This window comes from Cricetulus griseus, chromosome 3 (genome assembly GCF_003668045.3).
Source record: "Cricetulus griseus strain 17A/GY chromosome 3, alternate assembly CriGri-PICRH-1.0, whole genome shotgun sequence".
Lineage (NCBI taxonomy): Eukaryota > Metazoa > Chordata > Mammalia > Rodentia > Cricetidae > Cricetulus > Cricetulus griseus.
Window position 1 is genome coordinate 3,124,907 of NC_048596.1, and position 21,635 is coordinate 3,146,541.

The 21,635-nt window shown below is 46.8% G+C and overlaps 1 protein-coding gene across 2 annotated transcripts in view; it reads left to right on the forward strand.

The window, feature by feature from the left end:
• Nucleotides 1-21,635, forward strand: part of Gfra1 (GDNF family receptor alpha 1) — a 215,274-nt gene that overhangs the window by 174,421 nt on the left and 19,218 nt on the right. For both annotated transcript variants that reach the window (XM_035441748.1, XM_035441747.1), the window contains 3 exons: nt 4,215-4,324; nt 7,142-7,276; nt 10,645-10,826. In XM_035441748.1, the coding sequence (XP_035297639.1) occupies nt 4,215-4,324; nt 7,142-7,276; nt 10,645-10,826 (427 nt within the window). The remainder of the gene's footprint in view (nt 1-4,214; nt 4,325-7,141; nt 7,277-10,644; nt 10,827-21,635) is intronic.

Consider the following 21,635-nt stretch of genomic DNA (forward strand, 5'->3'; position numbering starts at 1 on the left):
TGTTATGATTTGCCTCAGGGAAAACCTGTTACTTTGTGTGCTAATTGAAACATTAGAAATAAATAAATAAAAATAAAGTCAAGATGTATAGCAACAAAATATCTGCCTCACTAGAGTTGTCAGGAAAAAAAAAAAAAACTAGGTCATTTGTAAAACTGTCCATTAAATTCTTGGTTTGTCTTTGGTTTTGGTTTTCCTTAGCAGCCTTCCTTAGCTGTTTTAGGACATGGCTGACTGTGATGGAAAAGCCTGTTCGTCCAGCACCTACGAAGTGGAGGCAGGAAGATTGGGAGGAGTCCAAGCTCATTCTTAGCTGCAGATCTAGTTTGAGGCCAGCCTGGGCTACATAAGACCCTGTCACAAATGAACAAAACAAAAGAAAAAAAATCAGCCAAGGTGTTTATCATAATCCTTTTACATGTTTCTTATGGCTTCTGGGCAGGAAGTTAATTTAAAGACAAGGTCTCTGTCATCATCATATTAGAAGCACCAACACAACATTAGTCAATGAGCAACACAGTTTGGCCAATGCATGTGGCCCTCGTCACTCAACGCCGTAGGTGTCTTAGAGGACTGTGATGGGGAGAGGTGTTGTACCGGAATAATTCCTGTCTTTCTTTGGAAAAGACTGAAGTTGGACTTTAACTGGTGCCCCAGTGCTTTATTTGGCCCAGCAAAGGAGGAGTTTCTAGAAGCCTGGCCCAGAGGGCTTGTTTTGCATGGCCAAGATGCAACACAGTTTTTCCCATAGGACCAACTGGGTCATCACATTTCTTCTACATGGTGTTTATTTATTGTTCAAGAGCAACCTGCTTTTTAGCATTGCCTGGTTACCACACTCTAATGTCAGGCAGTTCCCACAGTTTCTCAGAACGGCCCATGTGTCCAAAACAAGCTGACTTCAGCACACTACTGTTTGGATTCCTTCTGTCAGTTTCCTGTCCTGTATAGTGGAAGCGCCATTGTCTCCTGCTGTGAGTGTGAGGAGAAGGTGTGGAGCAGATCGCTAGAATGCTGGGAATGTGGCCTTGGTAACAGTGCCCAAGTACTTGCCTGGATTCTGAAAGTCTTTGCCTGTGGTGTACTGGTTTTGTTACCCAGGGACACAGAGGTTCTCTTTTGGGTTCTGAGTCTCATTCATAAAAGTTTAAAATGACTCAGAAGGAGGCTCCGGGACAATGCATTCAGTTGTATTGGAGTGTAAGAGGAAATTGTAGTATAGGTCAGGTGAAAATCCTGGCCATGCCAGGGGGGAAGATGGAGGCAAAATCATGTCTTTTAAGTTAAACTTGGAATATATTTAAAGTTAAAAGCTCTCCCAAGGGTGGGAGGGGTAATGAGCTGAGAAGAGAGCCCCAATCATCTTACCATATAGTGGCTGTGTGGCCTTTCACTGCCTCTCCCTCAGTGTTTCCTCGGTGCTCTCTTGGCACATGCTATGCTTGCTGGATAATCCAGAGTGAAGTGGAGGCTTCTTGTTTTCCCCCAAGCCCTGGCTTCTTCCTTGCTAATCTTGTGGCTCCTTTCTTCTGTCCCCAGAGTCTGGGCACATCATAGCCTTACTGGTCTCAGAGCCTGGATCTTCATGCCTCTTAAAATGTAGCCACGGGTTTCTGCTTAGAGCTGTGTATTTTTGTTTGATTCGCCCAATCAGGCTTATGCTTTCTGCAACATACTGATTCAATTAGCCTTTCATTCCGGGGTCCAGTTGTGAGTCAATTCTTGGGTTGTTAAGCAAAGTGAGTCCAGTGGTGTTTGCCTATCCAGAGGGGCTGTAATCCCCATCACAGTGCCATTAGTTACCAGTATGCTCCAGAGACTCAGAGGCACATCCAGGAGTGGGTGAGCCACAGGGGCCTCAAGGTTTGGCCACCACTGTCATCTAGGTTCTATGTAGAGCTGTCTGAGCTGAAGTTGACCTTGGCTGAGTTAGAAACCCAGGGCCGTTAGAGCATTTATTTCATGGCCAGTATTTTCTTTTCTTTTCTGAAATTAACACTCCATTCGAGCTGAACACCATCCGATCCAGTTGAGTAAGCCTGGGGTACCTTTAGAGATTTCCTGCAGAAAGGAAATCCTTTAACCAGACTGTAGAAACAGCCAGGTCTTACACCATTCCTTGTGTTTAGTACAAGGTAGAGGGCACCAGCAAGGCCTTGGCTGTGTTTGTGGTCCAAGTGTTCACACATTCAGAGCCTCACCTAGTGGGGGAGGGGTGGTGACCAGAGCCATTTAGAGGTAGCCTGCAACCCTGCCCCATACCTGTGCTGAAAGACTTTCCAGGGAGTGCTGGTATTATGTAGAGAAGATGAAACAGATGCCAACAACTGTCCTGATCTCCCTTGTGATGAGCCCACCACCCAGAATGCAGAGCCCCCTGCAGTGTACTGTAAGCTGCGACCACTGCAAGGCCTTGGATGCCTTCTCTAGTTAAAGTGGTAAGAAAGATCCAGGCATAGTAGCTTATGCGTGTGATCCTAGCACAGGGAAGCTCAGGCAGGAGGATTACAAGTTTGAGGACAAGTTTAACTACATAGCAAGATCTTATCTTAAAAAACAAAACAACCCTCACCACCCCCAAAACCTAGAATAAACCAGACCTTTGAAAACCTGTAACTCCTACACCTCTGCCCAGCTCAGTGCAGCAGACTCGGGCTTGCTGGGATCATATCAAGCTAAACAAATTATGGTTTCTCTTGTGCAAGAAGTAGAATCAGCACTGGGCATGTCAGCAGCCACCCTGAGTGGGAGGTGCATTGCTGGGTAACGTACATCTCCAAGTCCATTGTGTTCTTCCTTAGAAACAGGACTTCTCGCTGCCAAGATGGCCTCACAGGAGGCCATTTCTTAATCAGGATTCCCCAGCAATATCCTCCGAAGATCCCAAAACAGCTCCATGGCAAAAATGAACCCTCTACGTCCCCGGACCAGTGAGTCTGTGGATGCTCTTTGCTTCTGTATCTGCACAGCTTCACCAGTCAGGGCTTCCTGATGAATCCCACAGGCCTCTGGAGAGTTCTGGCAATGCTAACAGCCATATCTTGGCTGAGAGACTCTGCAGACAAGGCCAGCCACAGGCCTGCTATGCCTCACCCATCTCTCTTCACTCTGCCTTCACACTCAGAAAAACCAGCTCTTTACTGGCACGGGGCTGGGGACATCATGGGCCCGCAGTAGGGTAATCAGAAAAGGCTCAAGAGACAGAGACATGCATTTTTCAAGGCTCTAGGAATTATGGGAGCAGATGGGCTGTAGGATCTAATTTTGATGCCAGGAACATGTTTCTGTATAAAGTAAATATTTTCCCACTGTGGATCTCCGGTGAGCGTGTGGAGGAGCGTATTTCCTAAAGATGCAAATAAGTCTAGTCAGAAATAAATATTGAATGGAAACTTCAAAGCCTCTCCATTTCTCCAGTTATAGACCCTGAAGATTTCTGTCCAAACAAGCAGACACACACAGGTAGATGAAGGCTTGGGGAGAGCAGGTGGAAGGTTGAATAAAGGAAGGATATACCCATATCTTAGTCTCTCTCTCTCTCTGTCTCTCTCTCTCTGTCTCTCTGTCTCTCTCTGTGTCTCTCTGTGTCTCTCTGTCTGTCTCTCTCTGTCTCTCTCTCTGTCTCTCTGTCTGTCTCTCTCTGTCTCTCTGTCTCTCTCTGTCTCTCTCTCTGTCTCTGTCTCTCTCTCTCTGTCTCTGTCTCTCTGTGTCTCTCTCTCTGTCTGTCTCTGTCTCTCTCTCTCTCTCTCTCTCTCTCTCTCTCTCTCTCTCTCTCTCTCTCTCGGGCAGGGTGAGGGAGAGAGCAGGAAAGCGTGAAGAGACATGCTGACAAAGGAATTACAGTTACGTCTGTCCAGACAGTGTTTTTTCTCTCTTCATAGATATTTTGTATTTGTCATGGCACATACTATATCATACATATTTATGGGCTGTGGAGGTGACATCCCAATACACGTACATATGAAGTGTGTAATGATTTGACTAATTGGCATGTTTACCACCCTGGAAATGTGTCATGTCTTCGTACTGTGAACATCCGGTTTTGAAGTCACGATTAAGTGTCAGAAAACACAGTTGCCTCCTGAGCTTTGAAGCTTGGGAAGTTGATCCTCCGTCCACCAGCCACACCCTGAGCCTGTTACCAGCGTCTCCCTGACCCCCTCAGTTCAGGGGCCTGGGGTGTTCTCAGCACACATACCCCCTTTCTGTTGCAGATCTCGACTTGCAGATTTTTTTACCAACTGCCAGCCCGAGTCAAGGTCTGTTAGCAGCTGTCTTAAGGAGAACTATGCAGACTGCCTCCTGGCCTACTCAGGACTGATTGGTAAGACCAGGGAAGGGGGCAGGGTGGGAGGGGGAACGACTCTGGATTACAGATTTGTCTATTGCAGCCTTGGATGTCTGCAGAAGAGACAACTTCCCAGTAGCCTCCATACTAGAGTTTGAAGATAGCCGGGAGGGGGGAGGGAGGGCAGGAAGGGGGGAGGCTGGATGCAGGAGAAAGGAGACTTGGGGTAATTATGGAGAAGGAAGGCCACATATTCTAAAGTGAGTGAGGCATCTCCATTGGGGACCTGGCCAGGCAGGACAAAGGCAGGGGAACCCATGGCCATCGGGAGAAGAGATAAAGCCAAACACAGTCAGTCAAATAAAGGAAATGTAGAGAGCAGGAGCTTGGAAGTCAGAGGAGCTGATTCCAAGAAGTGGACCCTTGGAAATGGATTCCCCAACACCGTTAGGCTTCCCGCCATTATTGTTCTTAGTTATGCGATTCCTGTTGTACAGGGGGTTGTTTAAGGCTAATTTGTTTTTCCCTGTAAATAACTGTTTGGAAGCAGAAACAGTATTTTCTAGTCTGGGAGGCCTGCGGCGCTAGGAGAGCCATATTCTCAGTGTTCTAGAGAATAGTGAGATTAAACAAGCCTCCTGCATATGGAGAAAAATCTGCATATGGAGAAAAATCCAGAAAGAGGCCAGCTCACATCTGGGGTAAATAGTGCTGGCAAGAAGGCGGGTGTCCCCATGTGCCGAGGACAGCTGAAGCTTCTCTGTCAGAGCTCCATCACACTTGGCATTTGAGAGGTAACAGTGAAGGCTGAGGAGGGTGAGAGAAATCACAGCTGTCATACGGTCCTGGCTCAGTGGCATCTCCCTTCCAGGGTCCACATCAGGGTCATACAAATCACCAGCAGGAGCTCCCTCATCCTCAGAAGAGCCTTTGGTTTAAGTGAGGGAGTGCTTAATGGCAAACCGTTTCCAGCCTTTGACACCCCAGCCACTCCCAACTCTTTGAAAGGAGACCTGTGCTGCCACGTGTGATATCTTCAATACTGTCACAGTTCCTCCAGGAATGCGACATTTCTGTGGCCCAAGCCAGCGAGTGTACACGCCCTCCTAAGTTAGAACTGCAGAAACGGATTGGTGCTCTCCTTAATGCAGGTCTTAGTGTCTACCTGGGATTGAATATAAAATGATGGAATTGCAGAAATAACAAAAGCAATTAAGGCATACCACTGTTTAAAAAGGAAAACTAAAGCCAGGGATGCTCCCAGAAGACAACGTTAAGTCTCTGCAGATGTAATCTCTGCTAGTGCTTCAGTCTGTGTCCTTCCAGGAGTTCATGCTCATTAACTCCCCTGTGAGCCGCCAAGGAGAGGGACCGCCAGCAGTCTGTGAGATCATCCCTAGGCTTGGCAGAGCCTTCTGTGCCTCGGGATGATGAAATGGTAGATGGAGTATACTGTGCAGGCCAAGAAGTATTTCTCTCCTGGGTCTGGGTGTCTTCTCTGTGGTTTCCCGAGTCAGTGGTGCCTAACTTCTGCACAGAGCTTGCTTCTGCCTCTTCCATATGTCAGGGACCCATTGTCGCATCTGAGGTCAGTGGTTTTGACTTCCTTATTCTGTTCCCAGTGCCTGGTGAGTTAGACCTCCCTGTATGATGCAGATTAAATTCTCCTGCTAAGAACAGATTCAAGTTTAAAAACAACAACAAAAAGTAAGACCAGTAGGGCAATGACAGTATGTCCTTGACCTCAGAAGTGCTTCCAAAAACTCTTCTGTTTATAGCCAGTCATCCTCTGGATTGCTGACCGACTTCTTCCTTCTACAAAAGCAACTAAAAACAGAAAGTTCTTGGCATCCATGGGCATGGCCTGGTGTGAGCCACCCAGGAGAAGACATTCGGGTTGCATTAAATATGAATGCACTGTGTATTTCTCCCAGTGGAGAACTCACCAGAAAAGCTACAGCGATAAACAGGAAGGTCCACACAGCATCTCTGTGGGAACTGTGGGGATCCATAGACCATGCTTCAGGAGCCCTGGACTGGGGAAGTTCCATTGGTTTTTTCCCCTTTTCTTCCTTTCTTCTACTTTTTATTATTATTTTTTTGAATAGGGTTTCTTGTAGCTAAGGATGACCTTGAACTCCTGGTACTCCTGCCTCCAGCTCCCAAGTGCTGGGATGACAGGTGTGCACCACCAAGCCTGGCTTTGTGTGCTTCTGGGGAATAACCTACAGGCAGGCTTGACAAGCACTCTACCACCTGAGCTATACCCCAGCCCTGTTTCCATCTCTTTCACACCTTCGATGAGTTTATTGAATCAGCGCAGGATCTGGGAAAGGAAGCCTTTTTATATACATCTGTTGACAGTCAGGATGTGGGGACCCTATTGGAGGCATCTGTATTCCTTCTCTCTATTACCCTCAAGAAGCCATTTGCCCCTGAGGAAACTGGATTAAAAGCCTTAAAAGAATTCTTAAGCTGTGTGCACCCAGGACTATTTATGAAGATTAATGGCATTTTTCAAGAAAATGCAAGGGATTTGGCAACTCATACATTCTAAGTTAATTCTCGCCTTCTCCATGACATCCATACCATTTGTGCAGGGAGAAAATACCCTAAACACAGCCCAAGGAGTTTGCTTTTAATTTTTAAAGTAAATGTATAAATTATTTTTATGTGCTCAAGATAAATTGCCAAGAAAACGCACCGCTTAACATAATTTCCCACCCAGCAAACACAGCGTTTGTAATTAGCCATGGCATTTCCACCGCCAGACCGACATTTGTTTCTTGTTAGGCCACAGGAAAGTCCGTGTCAACCTGGAAGGATGACATGCCTTGTCTGTTTCTCTTTTAGGCACAGTCATGACCCCCAACTACATAGACTCCAGCAGTCTCAGTGTGGCCCCGTGGTGTGACTGCAACAACAGTGGAAATGACCTGGAAGAGTGTTTGAAGTTCCTGAATTTCTTTAAGGACAATACGTGTCTCAGTGAGTTCTGAAAAAAATAAGCATGCCAATGCATTCATGTTTTCCTCTTTGAGTGAAAGCTCTCTCTGTTATGCCCCCCCCCCGTTCCCTCCCTCTCTCCCTCCCCTTTCCTGATGGCTGGTGGTGGCTCCTACTTATTTTGGCATACTCAGTAACACGGCAGGGAGCCACACAAGTGATGAACTGGGTGCTGCCAAGACTGCTCCCAAAGTCCTGTGAGGACAAGATATTCAAATAACTGAGGGCGTATTATGTGGGAAAGAATACTTCTACCCACAGATCAAATTTCGATCTTGGCAGCCCATGTAGAGTTCATTCCCAGGTTCTGAAATCCTGGTAGGAATGTACAATGTGAAAAGCTCAAACAAAATGGATAGGACAGGCCTCCAAGGACTCTGCAGGGAAAATCGGGACATTGACACCAGCAGTCCCTTGCATTGTCAGGACTGGCTCTGGGTAGAAGCGATGGATCTATCTTGATGGGGGAATCTGGCCATGCCACAGGTATACTCAGGATGCCAGTTATCTTGGGAGCTGAGATGAGCCCTTGTGAGCAGGGTGCTCGACTTTAAGAACAGGCCGGTTATGACTGTGGTGCTCTTTAGGCAATTTAGACTCATGTTTGACAAAGGGATAGGGATGCACAGATGTGAACCCTGGGCATCCATCAGCAGAACTTCAAAAGCAGGACACCAGGTGTCCCTGGCACACAGCTCCATGGTGGGTGGGCATGCTCTGGACCACTCTCCAGCTGAGACACACATAACTCATGTTGTAAGGAGGGTACAGTTCATGTAGTTTCATTCTCTGTACTCTACACAAGAACCCTAGGAAACACAGTTGTCATATTCAAATGACAGCTGAGTAAAAGAGTAGTATTCTTACAGACCAGCAGTGGTAGAGTTACGATCTAAAGCTTCGATCCTTATGCACCCCTGACTCCCAAAGACCTTGTTAATGGCTGGTATTGAAGGAAACACTGTTAGAAACGTAACTCTGAACCATCCAGGGCCAGATCTGACTTCTTAAAATAGGCATCAAGGTTTAACCATGCCCCTAGAGAACTCAGTCCTCAAGGGATAATAAATTCTATATAATGCTATATGCTGACCGGCTTTTGAAGAATTAGCTGGTGATTTGCCAACTATTTGGAAAACATATCACTAGCATCTCACTAAAATTCCCTCATCATCTCCTCTATGAAAATTTAAAGCCCAACTTGCTAGATAGGTGCTTCAAACCATGCAACTGTGATGCCTTAGGTTGCTTCTACTAAACATAAAAATGGTCTTTTGAGTTCTTAGGTAGCATCCAGGCCCACAGAACGTACCATAGATGTGGACACGTTTCCTGAGACATTGGGTGTGCCAGCACGTTACAATTGGACCCCTTGTTTGGAATTTGTTTTATGCATTATTATTCTTCTTTTCACTTCTTGTACTCTTCTTGTTGAATACAAGTTTACGCAAAAGTAAAGCAATGGAAAATTTGTTCCTCAGAGAGAAATTAAAGTTATCCCTCTGTCGCAACATTTTGGTGAAGGGGAAATGGCCTTATTAATGATGTTTAAATAAAAACAAATGCCAAAGGCAGCCAGCACTTTCATAATTGTTCCATTTCTCCTGGTTTGGATGCGGCACAGGACTGCAAATGCGGTGTCTTATAGCAGGGCCTGACTGGAAGCTGTTCCACTTTCTGAATGTGACTCATATGTAGAAACTTATTTCCTCCTCCTTCCAATTAAGCCAGACTTCTCTCAAATCTCCCTGCCATCAACCCAGCTGTAATCAGTTGTTTGGCTGTAGCTTGGGAAGGGGAAGTGGTCATTTTTCAGCCAGTTCGTGGCAGATGGATATGTAGGGCGAGAGAAGATTAGGGTGAAGAGGGAAGTGAGACAGGACTTGTGTCCCAAAAGTAGATGCAGCCTTCTCCCAGGGGCCACCCTGAGCCTCTTTATCTAGACACCAGGGGCCTTTTCTCCAGTGTCTGTCCCCTCCTTGTTTCATTGTCTCTTAGTGCTGGTCGTCACCTATGTGACCTATTGCTTTTTTGCCTTCCTGGTTGGAAGCTGTGCTTGTGGCTGTGGCTTTGGTCTTAAGTTGCTGCCATCCCTGGAATTTAGTAGTTAGATCAGTAGCATTTCAGGGAGTGAGAGAGACAACTGAACTCTTAGGGTCGAGGACGACCAGCCTGGGAAAGCAAGGTTAGTCTTCACAAACCACAACCCTCTCTTGACCCTCTGTGTCTAGCAAGGAAGAGAAGAGTGCTGTGTTGTTTGTGTCCTGGGGTCCCTTAGGGAACCTGATCTACAGGCTGACCCTTCTCCATGTTGTGTTGTACTTAACCCACAGGACCTACCAAAACGGAGAGCTGTGTTTGTATTATTTAGAGGCTGTCTCTTACAGACCCCCAAAATGTCAAGTCAAGAAAACAAGCTTCCAATTTTGCTAAACTTGAAGGATAACAATTTTGAAGCAAAATGTCACTTCTAAGGGGATGATTAGGTTTCAGTTACTCTGTCTTGTGTATCAAAAAGTGCCAAGTAAGCGTCATGTATTAGCAGTCTGCACTTTCAGGTCCCAAATGGAGGAGTTTGATTTCTTATACAATGAATATGAAATAAAAAATTCCTAAATCCAGGGCAAATCCCCGAAGACCTGATTAAAAACTGTTTTTTATTCATTTTGGGAAGGGAACAACACACAACCAATTTACTCTTGCCATAAAAACAATCTAATCCCATGAAATTATAATAAGCTTTGAAAGTTTCACGTTTCAAACTTTTCATTTAGACAGGGCTGTGCCTATCTAATTATGCAGATTCTCTTTGGAAAGACTGGAAGCAGAAAGGAGAAAAATAATCAGACTGAAATTTTCACTAGATATCGATGGGGTTTAAGGTACATTCTTCTTCTAAGGGAACTAGCTGTGTTTTGCTGCCAAGTGAGTGTTAGAGTTGCCTCAGCTTCAGGGTAAAGAAAAAGACACTAGTTAATTTCCATTCAGTATAGAGTTCTGACACGGTGTAGGTATTTATTTTTTGTTGGAAAATGATGCTACCTCTGAGTGTGAGGATGTCTTTTAGAGGGCTCTTGTTAAAGACTTGCTTTGTTTATGGTGTAGTGCATGTCTCCCTCAGTGCTTAGTGAGGGCATTGACTTTTGAGCACCTGACCCAAGAGATTGGTTCTCAGAACCAGTCGGGTGACTGGGTAGATGGGTGGATGGGTGGAGGGGTGGACAGGTTTGCTCTGAGATATCCAGTGCTGTGTAACCAGAATTTCACTCCTGCCTCTTTGGCTGTTTGCATCCTGCATGCCGTGTTTGCTCTTTGCCTCTGAAATGGGATTTTATTATGTTTTCCTGCAGAAAATGCGATTCAAGCGTTTGGCAATGGCTCAGATGTGAACATGTGGCAGCCAGCTCTGCCAGCACAGACCACTACTGCCACCACCACCACTGCCTTCCGGGTCAAGAACAAGCCTCTAGGGCCAGCAGGGTCTGAGAATGAAATCCCCACACACGTTCTGCCACCTTGTGCAAATCTTCAGGTGAGAAGCAGAGCCGGCTTCTGGGGGAATGTGTGCTCGTCACCTGAAAGATGCACAGGGGCAGGTGTCAGTGCCACTCAGGTTTGGATCATTTTTCAAAAGAGTCTTTCATGTTCACGTGTGTCCCTGTGTATAATGTGGGATCCCATGTGCAACCACAGGGCCAGCCTTCTTCCGTGCTGTGTGAGCCACAGGGCCAGCCTTCTTCCGTGCTGTGTGAGCCAGGCTAGTGAGGAGCTTTGGGGATGGTCCCTACCTCCTGTCTGGTTATAAGAGTGCTGGGATTGCAGATCCAAGCCACTGCATCTGGCTTTACATGGGTTCTGGGGATCTGAACTCGGGGCTTCATCCAGGTATGGCGAACGCCTCACTTATTGAGCCATCTCCCCAGCCCAGATGGAATCTGGACGTTGCATTTTCAACATTGTAAGAGGCAATTGTGATGTCTCATAGAGGGAAGAAAGACGGACTACGAAGCTAACTGCCACTTCCCGAAGATGTGACTATGATCATGCCTCTACAAAATGAGGAGTCTGGGCAGATAGATATACCACTAAGGATATTTTGGGGGCGGGGCGGGGTGTTTGTATAGAGTTGGGTTAGCTATCTATATCTTCTGTGTTCTTGGTAAACAGCAGCATATCAAAGAGAGAGTGTTCTTGGCTTGTCGCCATCAGAGCCATTTAAACAACATGGAATGTTGAACTGTCTCAGAAGGTAATCAGAGGCGGTGTTACTAGCTGCTATGTAGAGTCCCGGAGAGATTAGTTATTTACCAGGCCAAAAAAAAATGCTATTCCAGAGTAAGAGGAGAGGCACAGTGCCATGGATAACCTTGTATGTGCAGAGTGCAGTGAGAATGACCAAGGAGCGTCTTGAAGACTAACCCTGGTGTGCCTGAGTTGTTGCGAGGTATGAACACAGCCTTTCGACATCTTCAGAGGGTGTGCTTGTTCTGTGGTATTACTGAGTTTGCATAGTAGTGAGTATTCAACTGCCAACAAGATATTAGTGATTTGGAGGTTTGCATGGGCTCGTATGCCCCCAGACTCCTTGGGTGCACCTGTTGTGGATAATTGGGAAAGGGTGGTTACTGAGACATGGTGATCCAGCCCTTGCATCTGAGGACACAGGCTTCTGGAGAACAGTGTTTCTATTCAAGTCGGCAGAGCTGGTGGGTCACAGAAGCCGTGCTGGGAATCCAAGAATGTCATCTGTCCATGGTTGTTCCTATATGCTGAGGGAAGAGGTGACCACATGGTGGCTTCTGTCTTCTGCCATGCCAGGGCAATGGGTGGTTAGTCTATTCGCTGCTGTTCCGGTTGTTACAGGCTCTCATGTGACCCCTAATGACCTTGAACTTGCTATGTGTGTAAAGGGGGCTTATAGACTGGTGCCACCATACCTAATGCACGCAGAACCGAGGATGAAACCCAGGACTTCTTGTGTGCTACTTTCAATCCATTGTGATGGGACCTCACTCTTAGCACAAGAGTTGCTCTCCCTTTCCACCTCCCTGGCAAGGGTCAGCCCCTCTGGAGCATTCTTAGAAATGCCTTCTTCATCCACAAGCACCGTGCTCTCTAGAAAGTGTTGGGCAGTTCTTCCATCTAATCCGTATAACATTGCCTCAATCTCAGCGCTCTTCGTGTGAGCATTGGCGTCTGTCTTGTAGTGCCTCTGGGTCCTCACTCCCACACACAGTTTCAGACATATTCATTCACCGCAGACAGCAGGGAGAAATCAGATCACACAGCTCAACCTCAAGCCCAGCATTCTTTGGCTTTTCCGAACCACCTTCTGAGCCCTTGCCATCTCCAGATCCCCCTCTGCAGAGTGTCAGAGCTGGGAGGCAGCACGGGGAGTGGTCAGTGGCAGCTGCTGCTCCATTCTGCAGCAGGGCCCTGAGTCTGAAAGAGGAAGTGATTCCTTGAGTCTCCCAGGCTGGTGGAGGCGGATCTAACATCCAGAATGACAAGGTCAGTCTCTTCTCTTGTTTCTGGTCAGGGCTCTGGGCCTGTCTCTTCCCCTTCTTGCTGCACACACACAGTCAGCCTTGGCTCTCTCTCTGTGCCTCCCACCCTCAGACTCCAGCCAGATGAAGGATATGACCTTGTCATCAAAGCTGATGAAGGTGGGCCAGGCATGCTTTCTGGTCACTAAGGGAAAGAGCTTGTCTTTCGGCAATATCTGCAGCATTCTGTGCACATTCAGATACACAAAGGGTGACTCGGGTGCCACCCACAGTCCATTGCCAATTTCCTCTGATGTACAAGCTGCATAGACCTGACATTCAAAAACTGAAACATAAGTTCACTCCTCAGTGAACAGAGTCTAATGGGCAGGATGCAACTTGCCCGCAGTTTCGGAAGGTCAGACGGGTAACTAGGTGACATCTCAGATTGGAAACCATGGCACTCTAGTTCCCCTCCTTGCTCCCGTGAGTAGAGATGACTCTGTGTCCTCTGCTTCTCCGCTTCCTTTCATTGTCGCTATCCCAGCTCCAGACACAGGTATGCCTGCCAACCATCCTGCCAGGAGGACTCTGTGTACCACTGCACAGTTGTCCTGGCAACACTGTGAACACCTGAGCTTCATCTCCCCAGAAACCATGCCTTTCCACTCCCAGCGTTAGCTAGTGTAAGGGCTCTGGTTTGTAAATAGAAGAACAAAGGTAAAATTAAAGTGTGATGTCTCTCTCTTGGGGTTGCCTCTGTTGACTTCTCCACTAAAAGGGCTGAAGGAATTGAGTTGTTCAGGATAGAAGGCAGCTACTCCTCTCTTCCTGTGATACACAGTAGACCTGAGCAGCATTTGGCGTTAGGGAGAGGAGGTCTGGGAGTTTCACTGAACTTGTCTTTACAACTGAGATGTAAGATGAAGGTGTTAGCATCGTGGCCTTAACCAGTGTGCTAACCCTTTAAGCCTTGCCTTCCTCGTCCAGTGAGCACAAGTATTGCCTAGCTGCTGGGCAGTGGGGCAGAGTAGGTGCTCCATCATGACTTGCAAAAATGACCATCATGATGAGGTCACATGATCCATCTGTTACAAAGATGAATGGTGTTGCTGGGCCTTGCTCCGGAATGGGGGTCTGAGGCATGCTAAGGAGCACTGGCATGAGACGGAAATGGCGGGTGAATGATAGTGCATTTCATGCCTTCAAGTATGTCACCTCTCTCTCCCCTTTCTCCTCAGAGCACCCCTGTGGAGCAGACACTGCAGGCATCCTTTGCTGAGGATAGTGACTTAACCAAACTCAGTTTGTCTTTGGCAGGCTCATCCCAAGGCCAGTGTATCATGACACTTGGACAACTGTGTCTTTCTGCATTAGGAATGGACAGTGAGAGGACACAAAGGACAGGGAAGAAGGCAAGGAGGCTGCCCTAGTTCCTGCTGAAGGTCATTCCAGGAATGAAGTGCAAATCTAAAGTTCACACTTTACTCAGGGCTACTCCTGGCTTCAGGTCCAGGACACAGGGTACGGGTGACTGAAAGTTTGCCAGTGAAAGTTTTGTAGCTTGATGACCTCCTTAGGGTGACCTACATGAAGAATAGCTGAAGGATAATTTAAGGCCACAGAATGGGGGTTGATGGCGGTGACAAGTGAAGGGCCTTCACCCTGAGAACATGGTCCCTCTGGCTGATTTAGGGCTCAGCTCAGTGCACGGCTCCCAGGAGGCCCATTCTCCTCAGATGCCTGTCTTTCCTTCGTGCCTGGCTGTAGATGAATTACCATTTGCCAGGGGGGTCCTAGAAATATCTTCGAACAGTGTTTGTCCCTGCTGCCTGAGTCATGACTTAGAATAGAACTTACTTAAACCAACGTGGGATCCATTGGTAACAAATCTGGAAACAGTCAAAGACCTTGGCAGCCTTAAAGATCACCTCCATAGAGACGCACCCTCTTGTAATATTTTTAAATACACAATAACACGAGAAGACTCTGTGGGACTGGAGAATCTATCTTAACATTTGAGATAGACTCCCCGTTGGAAGGACAGAAAAAGAATAAATATATATTTTTTCAAAAGTCTGCCTAGAGCCAATAGCAGACCTGCGTGGGGGAATGGGTGGCCTTGGGCCTGGTGATCATAGGCTCATGGGTGGCTGCTGGGGAAGGCTCTATTGTAAAAAAAAAAAAAAAAAAAAAAAAAAAAAAAAAAAAAAAAAAAAAAAAAAAAGTTGATTGATTAGTATAAAATGTCAAGGAGATGTCCAAGTGTTGGCCCCCTGAGGTGATAAAATACCGGGTTTGGGGTAACATGCCAAGCTCCCATGGCAGGATTAATTAATTGGCAGTCATAGTAGTAACAAGCGTCATGCAAACTGGGCTATTGTTAGCCTATCCCTCTGACTTGTATGAAATGGTCACACAAGAAACAAAGAAACCTTAATAATTCTACAAATTACTTCATCATCTGTACACTCGAGTGGCCTGGCAGCAGGAAATGCTTTGAGTATTTAAACCAAAAGAGTGTACTTGTCGCTTATTTAAAGCAAACATCTCTGGGAATGTAAGTGGGTATCGGAAAATGTTTGGAATCACTGTGCCCTCTTAGAGTCAGTCCACACACCCCCCACACACCCAGTGAAGACCCCTTGATGGTGTTACTTAAAGACCTCTAGGATCTAAATCTAACTACAGTGGCATTGTTTTGGGTATCTGTAGGGGGGAGGTTCCCAAGACTGCTAAAATCCATGCCCTGTTTGCTTTAGGAGGGAAGGGTCTCACATTGTACTCCAGCCTGCTCCCCTCAAGTGCTGGGATTTTAGAGACAAATTATCACACTTGCATCAGGTCCTGTGTGTGTGTGTGTGTGTGTAGTTTTGTGTGCATGTAGTATGAGTGTGCACGTGTAGGGCAGAGGTCAGCCTCCAATGTTATTCCTTAGGAAGCCACCCACCACATTCCAGACAGGGGATGACACTTTACCTTTAACTTTCAGGTTAGGTTTGGCTGGTTGGTTGGTGAGCCCCAGTAGAGACTGGCCTGACTCTACTTCCCTGGTGCTGAGCTGGCAAGCATGTGGCTGATTCTATGTAAGAAAGCCCTGGTGACCAAACACAGGCCCTTGGTGTTTGCATGGTGTGAGTTTCACCCACTGAGTTACCTTCCTAGAAAACAAGGTTTGGTTTGGTTTGAATTTTTTCCTGGGGTTGGTTGAATTCTCAGAGCTGGTAGATGTAATAGGCTGACGTTACCAGAGTCTAGTCACTGCAGCCTGCAGACTGGGCTTCGAGCCTGAGATACTGATGTGGTAGGCCAGAGAGCAGCACCTCATCAGCCCACATCTAGCAGGACAGCTGGAGAACTGTGGGCAGTTGGCCTGTGTTACAGTGAACAGTGCAAGCCACCAGGTTAGCTTTCTGTGAGCCAATGAGTGTGAGACAGAAAGGCCATCGAGTATGCATCCCAGATTGGGTCTCCTCCCGCTCATCCTTGAGACAGCATTCTAGAAGGAACCAGCGGGGCCGCTGTCTGAGTTTGAAAGATGTGTCAGTCCTCATGGCTAATTTTTGTAAGAGTGATTCCCTTTCAAATTGTCAATGCAGAGTCGGCTCCCCTGCTGTACCTGCACCCTGATGTAGGTACCCTCAGTGGTCTGTGACTGTCAGAGCTCATCAGCACCATGTGGCCTCAGCGGGACACCCAGCTCCCTCTGTGCCCAAGGGGATGAAGGTGCACAGAGAGGCCGTGGGCTCACTGCATCTGAATCTAGGTCTACACTTCTGGTCTCCCAGCGTAGCCTGGACTCATTTCCTTCTAGTCCAAAGGCAGGGTCTACTGGCACTGCAAACTGGACTCTGATAGGATGTCACCTAGGATTCTTAGATGGCTGGAACGCATGGAGGGAAAACAGTGCACTTAGCTCTTCCTATTATGCTTGAGAATATTGAGTATGATCTATATTTAGAAGGCCCCCTCCCTCTTCTGCTTCACTATGGGACCCAAATAGTGTCCATTTGTTCCACATAGGGCCTGACCATTCCAGAACTGATTTTGAAACTTCACAGTGGGAAGGTGATTATCCAAACCTGCTAAATACCCTGGGCTCTGCTGGTTGTGACCAAGTGCAAATTTTTAAGTGTTGAGTTTTCAAAGGAAAGCTGCCAATGGCGTGCTGTAAATCATCTATGCCGGCAGACTGACCCCATTATGTCAGCTAATCCTGGAAATACAGGAGGTAAATTTAAATCTTCGAGCATGAAGCACTTAATCAATATTCTAAATGTTTTTCTTGCAATTTATGCTTGCAGAGCAATGGGGTGCTTTGGCGCCCCGTTAATCTTCTATTGGTGAAGAGACACTCCTGAGAGAGGCCAGGGTGGTAGGGTTCCTGGAGATGTCTGGTGTGAAGGCAGTCCTAGAGTGGCAGGTGGGAGGGAGGGAGGGCTCTGTGGGCAGGACATTCAGACCTGAGTTACTGTATTACCTGCTTCACCTTCCCAGGAGGCTGGGGTTGACCCCAGGCACTTCTCATGCTGGACACCTTAGGCATTAGCTTACTGGGAGGAGTTAGCTCCATGGAGTTAGGTAGATCTGAGCAAGAATGCTGACTATGACCTCAACAATATTTTGTGATGAAGTATTTTCCTTAACCTCTCTGAATTTCTGTAGCCAAACACAGCCAATGATTTGAGTTTCACAATTGTATTAATTAAGGAGCAGTGCAAGTATGCACAGGGCCAGCCAACCCCTGGCACTTGGAAAGTGGCTGCACTCTCATCATGATGTATGCAGTGTCTTGGAGAAGTCTTGGGAATTATAAAGCTGCGAGGGAAAATGTTCCAAGGATGCAGGAGGAGGCAACAATGGAGGAAATAAAGGCATGTTGAAGGTCCTGAGGTTTCTGGGGGGGGTGTTTGTTTGTTTGTTTGTTTGTTTTACTTTGTTAGAGGTTTTGACTAAATGTCAGTAGACAGTCCCTACCAAGGGGTAGGATGTTCTTTATACTCCAGACTACGAAGGATTAGATATCCAAGGCAGAAAGAAAGAGAAAGAAAGGTCCATGTCTTTCTTGACCTTAGAAGGGCTCCAGATTCCATCTTGGTACCTACGTAATTCTCTCCGTGGCTCTGTCCTAACAGCCCTCAATAGAGTCAGATCCCATCCAGCCTGGGCACAAGAACAGGTCTATCTGCCAAGGGCCTCGATACGCTTCTAAGAAATGTCAACACGGGGAACAGGTGGCGCAAGTGTTAGCAGCAGAGGCTTTTCATTGCAGAAAAGATGGTGTCAGAGAACCAGCCCCACCTCTCAGGTTTCACAGCCCAGGACTAGAGCCGTTCCCATATTTATACATCACTGGTTATAGTCTTTGATAAAGGCTTACATTTATAAACTTATTTACAAAAAGTCACCCACCACAAGCTCTTAATAAACAGCATATGTGAAATCAAGGGTTTGATTTAGTGAATTATGCTTATAATCCCAGCTATGGGGAGGCAGAAACAAGCCAGTCTCTGGGGACTACTGGTCAACCATCCTAGCCTACTTGGTGATCGCCAGACCATCGAGGGACCTTGTCTTAACAAGAAAGCAGATGGCAAAGTGAGGAACAAAACCCAAGCTGACCTCTGGCCTACACATCAATATGGATACATGTTCATCTTCACACCCATGTGCAACCCACCCATGCTCCCCTCACACACATGCATGCACATGTACACACACACCAAATTAGAGAGGCCCCAAGAACAATTGTAGAGATAACTTGAATCACTTCATCCTATTGTGGTTTGGTGTGAGGTCAGTGCTGCTGCTCTCTCCATTGTTGGTTTTGTTTGTTTGTTTGTTTTTTGTTTTCGTTTTTTTCAGATGAGACCTAAGAAACAGATAGCCTGAGTCGGGAGAGGAGATAGAGTAAATCGACATCTCCTTTATGCATTCAGAATGCCTGTCCCATATAACCTAAATCAGAGGACTTTAAACATTTCATTTCCCACTAGCATTATTCATCACTGTAGATTAAATCAGTCCCTAAATTCTTGTTGAATATCTGGCAGATTGAAGTGTCAGAATAGCTCATAAACTAACATGAAGGAAGTTAATGGTGACGGTTCCGATGCCCACTGGTGTACCACAACACAACTCAATCTCGACACTACCACTAGGAGCTCGCAGCGCCAGACCAGAGGTCCCGTCAAGGCTGGCCTCTCATTAGATGTCAGCTACACTTCTGGACTCTCCTCCCTTAACCAGTCTGAGTAGCTAGTTGCAGATTGAGGCATCTGCAGGAAGCTTCAGGGTCTAGAATGACTCTGGGAACTCAGCAAATTGCTACACTTAATACCTTTGTTATAAAGGATACAAATCAGGGCCAGAAAAAGGAAGGTGGGAATATGGTAAGACCAGAGAGGGCTTCAGTCAGGGATTTCTCCTGATGTCCTCCCCCAGTGGACAAAGTGCATTTCATTATTTTGTCACATGAATATGTTAACCAGTCAAGAAGCTCCATACAACCCAGTGGCTGATGTTTCTATTGGAGTTTCATTAAGTAGGCATGGGAACAGAACCATTAGCCCCACAGGGACTGGACATAATAATCTTTAGCCCTCCCCAGATATTCTCTGCAAGTCAGGTCAGTTTGACCTCCTCTGTCTCAAAGCCCAAGCCCTAGAGCCTGAGGTTGGGTTTTCTGGTGACCAGCCTCTATTTTGAAGCATCCCATCGCCACACATTCAGGTGTGATCCACAGTAAAGAGACTGTCAAGAAATCTCAAGAATTTAGAGGTAATCTCTCAGAAATAAGGAAGAAAGACGATCAAATACTTTCTTAGGAAAAAATTGTCATGTCAGAGTTGATGGTTTAAAATATGGTTGCAGTCTTAGAGACATGCTGCCAGTTTTCCTAAGGAGCTGGAGTTGGAAATGTTGGTGTCTTCTAGCCATGAAAACCAGGGCAACGTTACCTACTTATCCTGGCTGCCCCAGCTTCTTTACTAGTGAGATGGGCAAGATGGTAGAAGAGCCTTCTGAGGTATCAATAGGACCCTTGTATTCTGTCTCTACAGCTTGCTTGGAGCTTTGATGACTTCAGGGTTTAAACTGTACCAGCTTTTATTGGCTGTAAGTGGCTTGAGGGAGCTGTCAACACTAAGAAATACTTAATTGACTTCATCCCACCCTTTCTAAAATGAACTGCTCCCAGGAGCCAGGCATTGCTTTCAGTTCTAATTCCCAGGGGGTTTCTGGTGCTGGTGGCCTGTGCAGCTTTGTACATGTAGACTTAATATAGATGGGAAGGGATGAGACCATGGGACAGCTCCGAGTCCCATACTTGATAGGAAATCAGTATTTCTCCTGGCTTTGTTTGCTGGGCATGAGCTGCACCTCTCTAGGGCAATCTGAGGGCTTTCAATCAAGTTTATTTAGGTCAGTTCTCCTGGGTCAGGCTTTCTCAGTGTTGTACTCTTGGTATTTTGGTCTGAATAATTGTTATGAGGGATGTCCTGGGCATTGTGGGGTGTCTAGTGTCATTCCAAAAGCACCTTTCCCCCAGTGTGACAACATAGAGTGTCCCAAGACTTGCCGAATACTGCCCCTCCTTGCAGGATAAAACTAACCTTTCTGAAGACTGCCTCAAAATCCCCTCACCTTCCTTCCTATGTGGTAAGGACCCTAGAGAGATGCCAGAGAAAACTGGTTCATTGGAACAAGTCCTCCTCGTGCTATAGGCAAGAGTGAGGTGGGGTTGGGAGTGGGGGCTATGGCTGCTGCTGGCCCTCGTGTATGTGAGATGTTGTAATAAAGGTACAGATAGGCTTTGACCAACAGAAATTGCTCACCGTTCAGTGGGACACAGATTGTGTTTCTTGCTGTGTTTTCATGAGAAAGGCTCCATCTTGGGGCTACGTTGTTAGGACCTCATCAGTTTAACTACTTCCCAGACTCCTTTCCTCTTGCTGCTACCAGGCTAGGCTACCGGGTTACAACATATAAACTGGAGAAGGGATACCTTCAGTCCCTATCACTGCCCAAAACCCACATTTGGGAATTTTCCCAAAACAGCATTGTGCCTTCAAGTGGTACCTGTCAATGGCACTGTAGGCGAGGCTGACTTAGGCTTGAGCCATTAGCATTCAAGGACAGGCAGGAGTCCACAGACCTCTGGGGCCTCACTGTCAACTTTCTTCTAAGCAGTGTCTGTGACCCTGCAGCACACTGTAAATATGCTGCAAGGGATACCTCAAAGGAGACTTTCAACATAGGGCACGTGGGTGACAGGTGGGGTCCTCACAGGTGGACTGAAGGATGGGGGTTTCAGAAGGGTTGGGGTTAAAGGATTGATTATAAGGCCTCCTGACAGAGTCGCTGATGAGTCCATGATTCTGGGACACTAAAGGCCTTTTATTTAAGGCAGAGAGGCCCTGGGGACGCACAAAATCAATCGAAGGCATTGGTGTCTTTCATCTTTGCTATCACAAAAATACCTGGCAAGTAGTGACTTCAGGAGGGAGGGGTGTGTTTACAGGTGGAGGGGAAACAGTCTGTCATAGACACGAAGGCATGGCCTTCGGGAGGGAGGGGTGTGTTTACAGGTGGAGGGGATACAGCTGTCATAGACACGGAGGCATGGCAGCAGGAACCCGAGGCAGCTGGCCACACTGCATCCTCAGTCAGGAACCAGAAGCTGTGGTGAATGCTGGCCCTCACCTCACTTCCCACTTGTTACTCACTCTGAAACCCCAGCCCTTAGAATGGTGCTGCCCACAATTAAAGTGGATCTTCCCGCCTCAGTTGAAGAAGTCTAAATAATAAAGGATAAAGGGCCAGTCAAAGAAACACACTCTGACCCTGAAACCAGA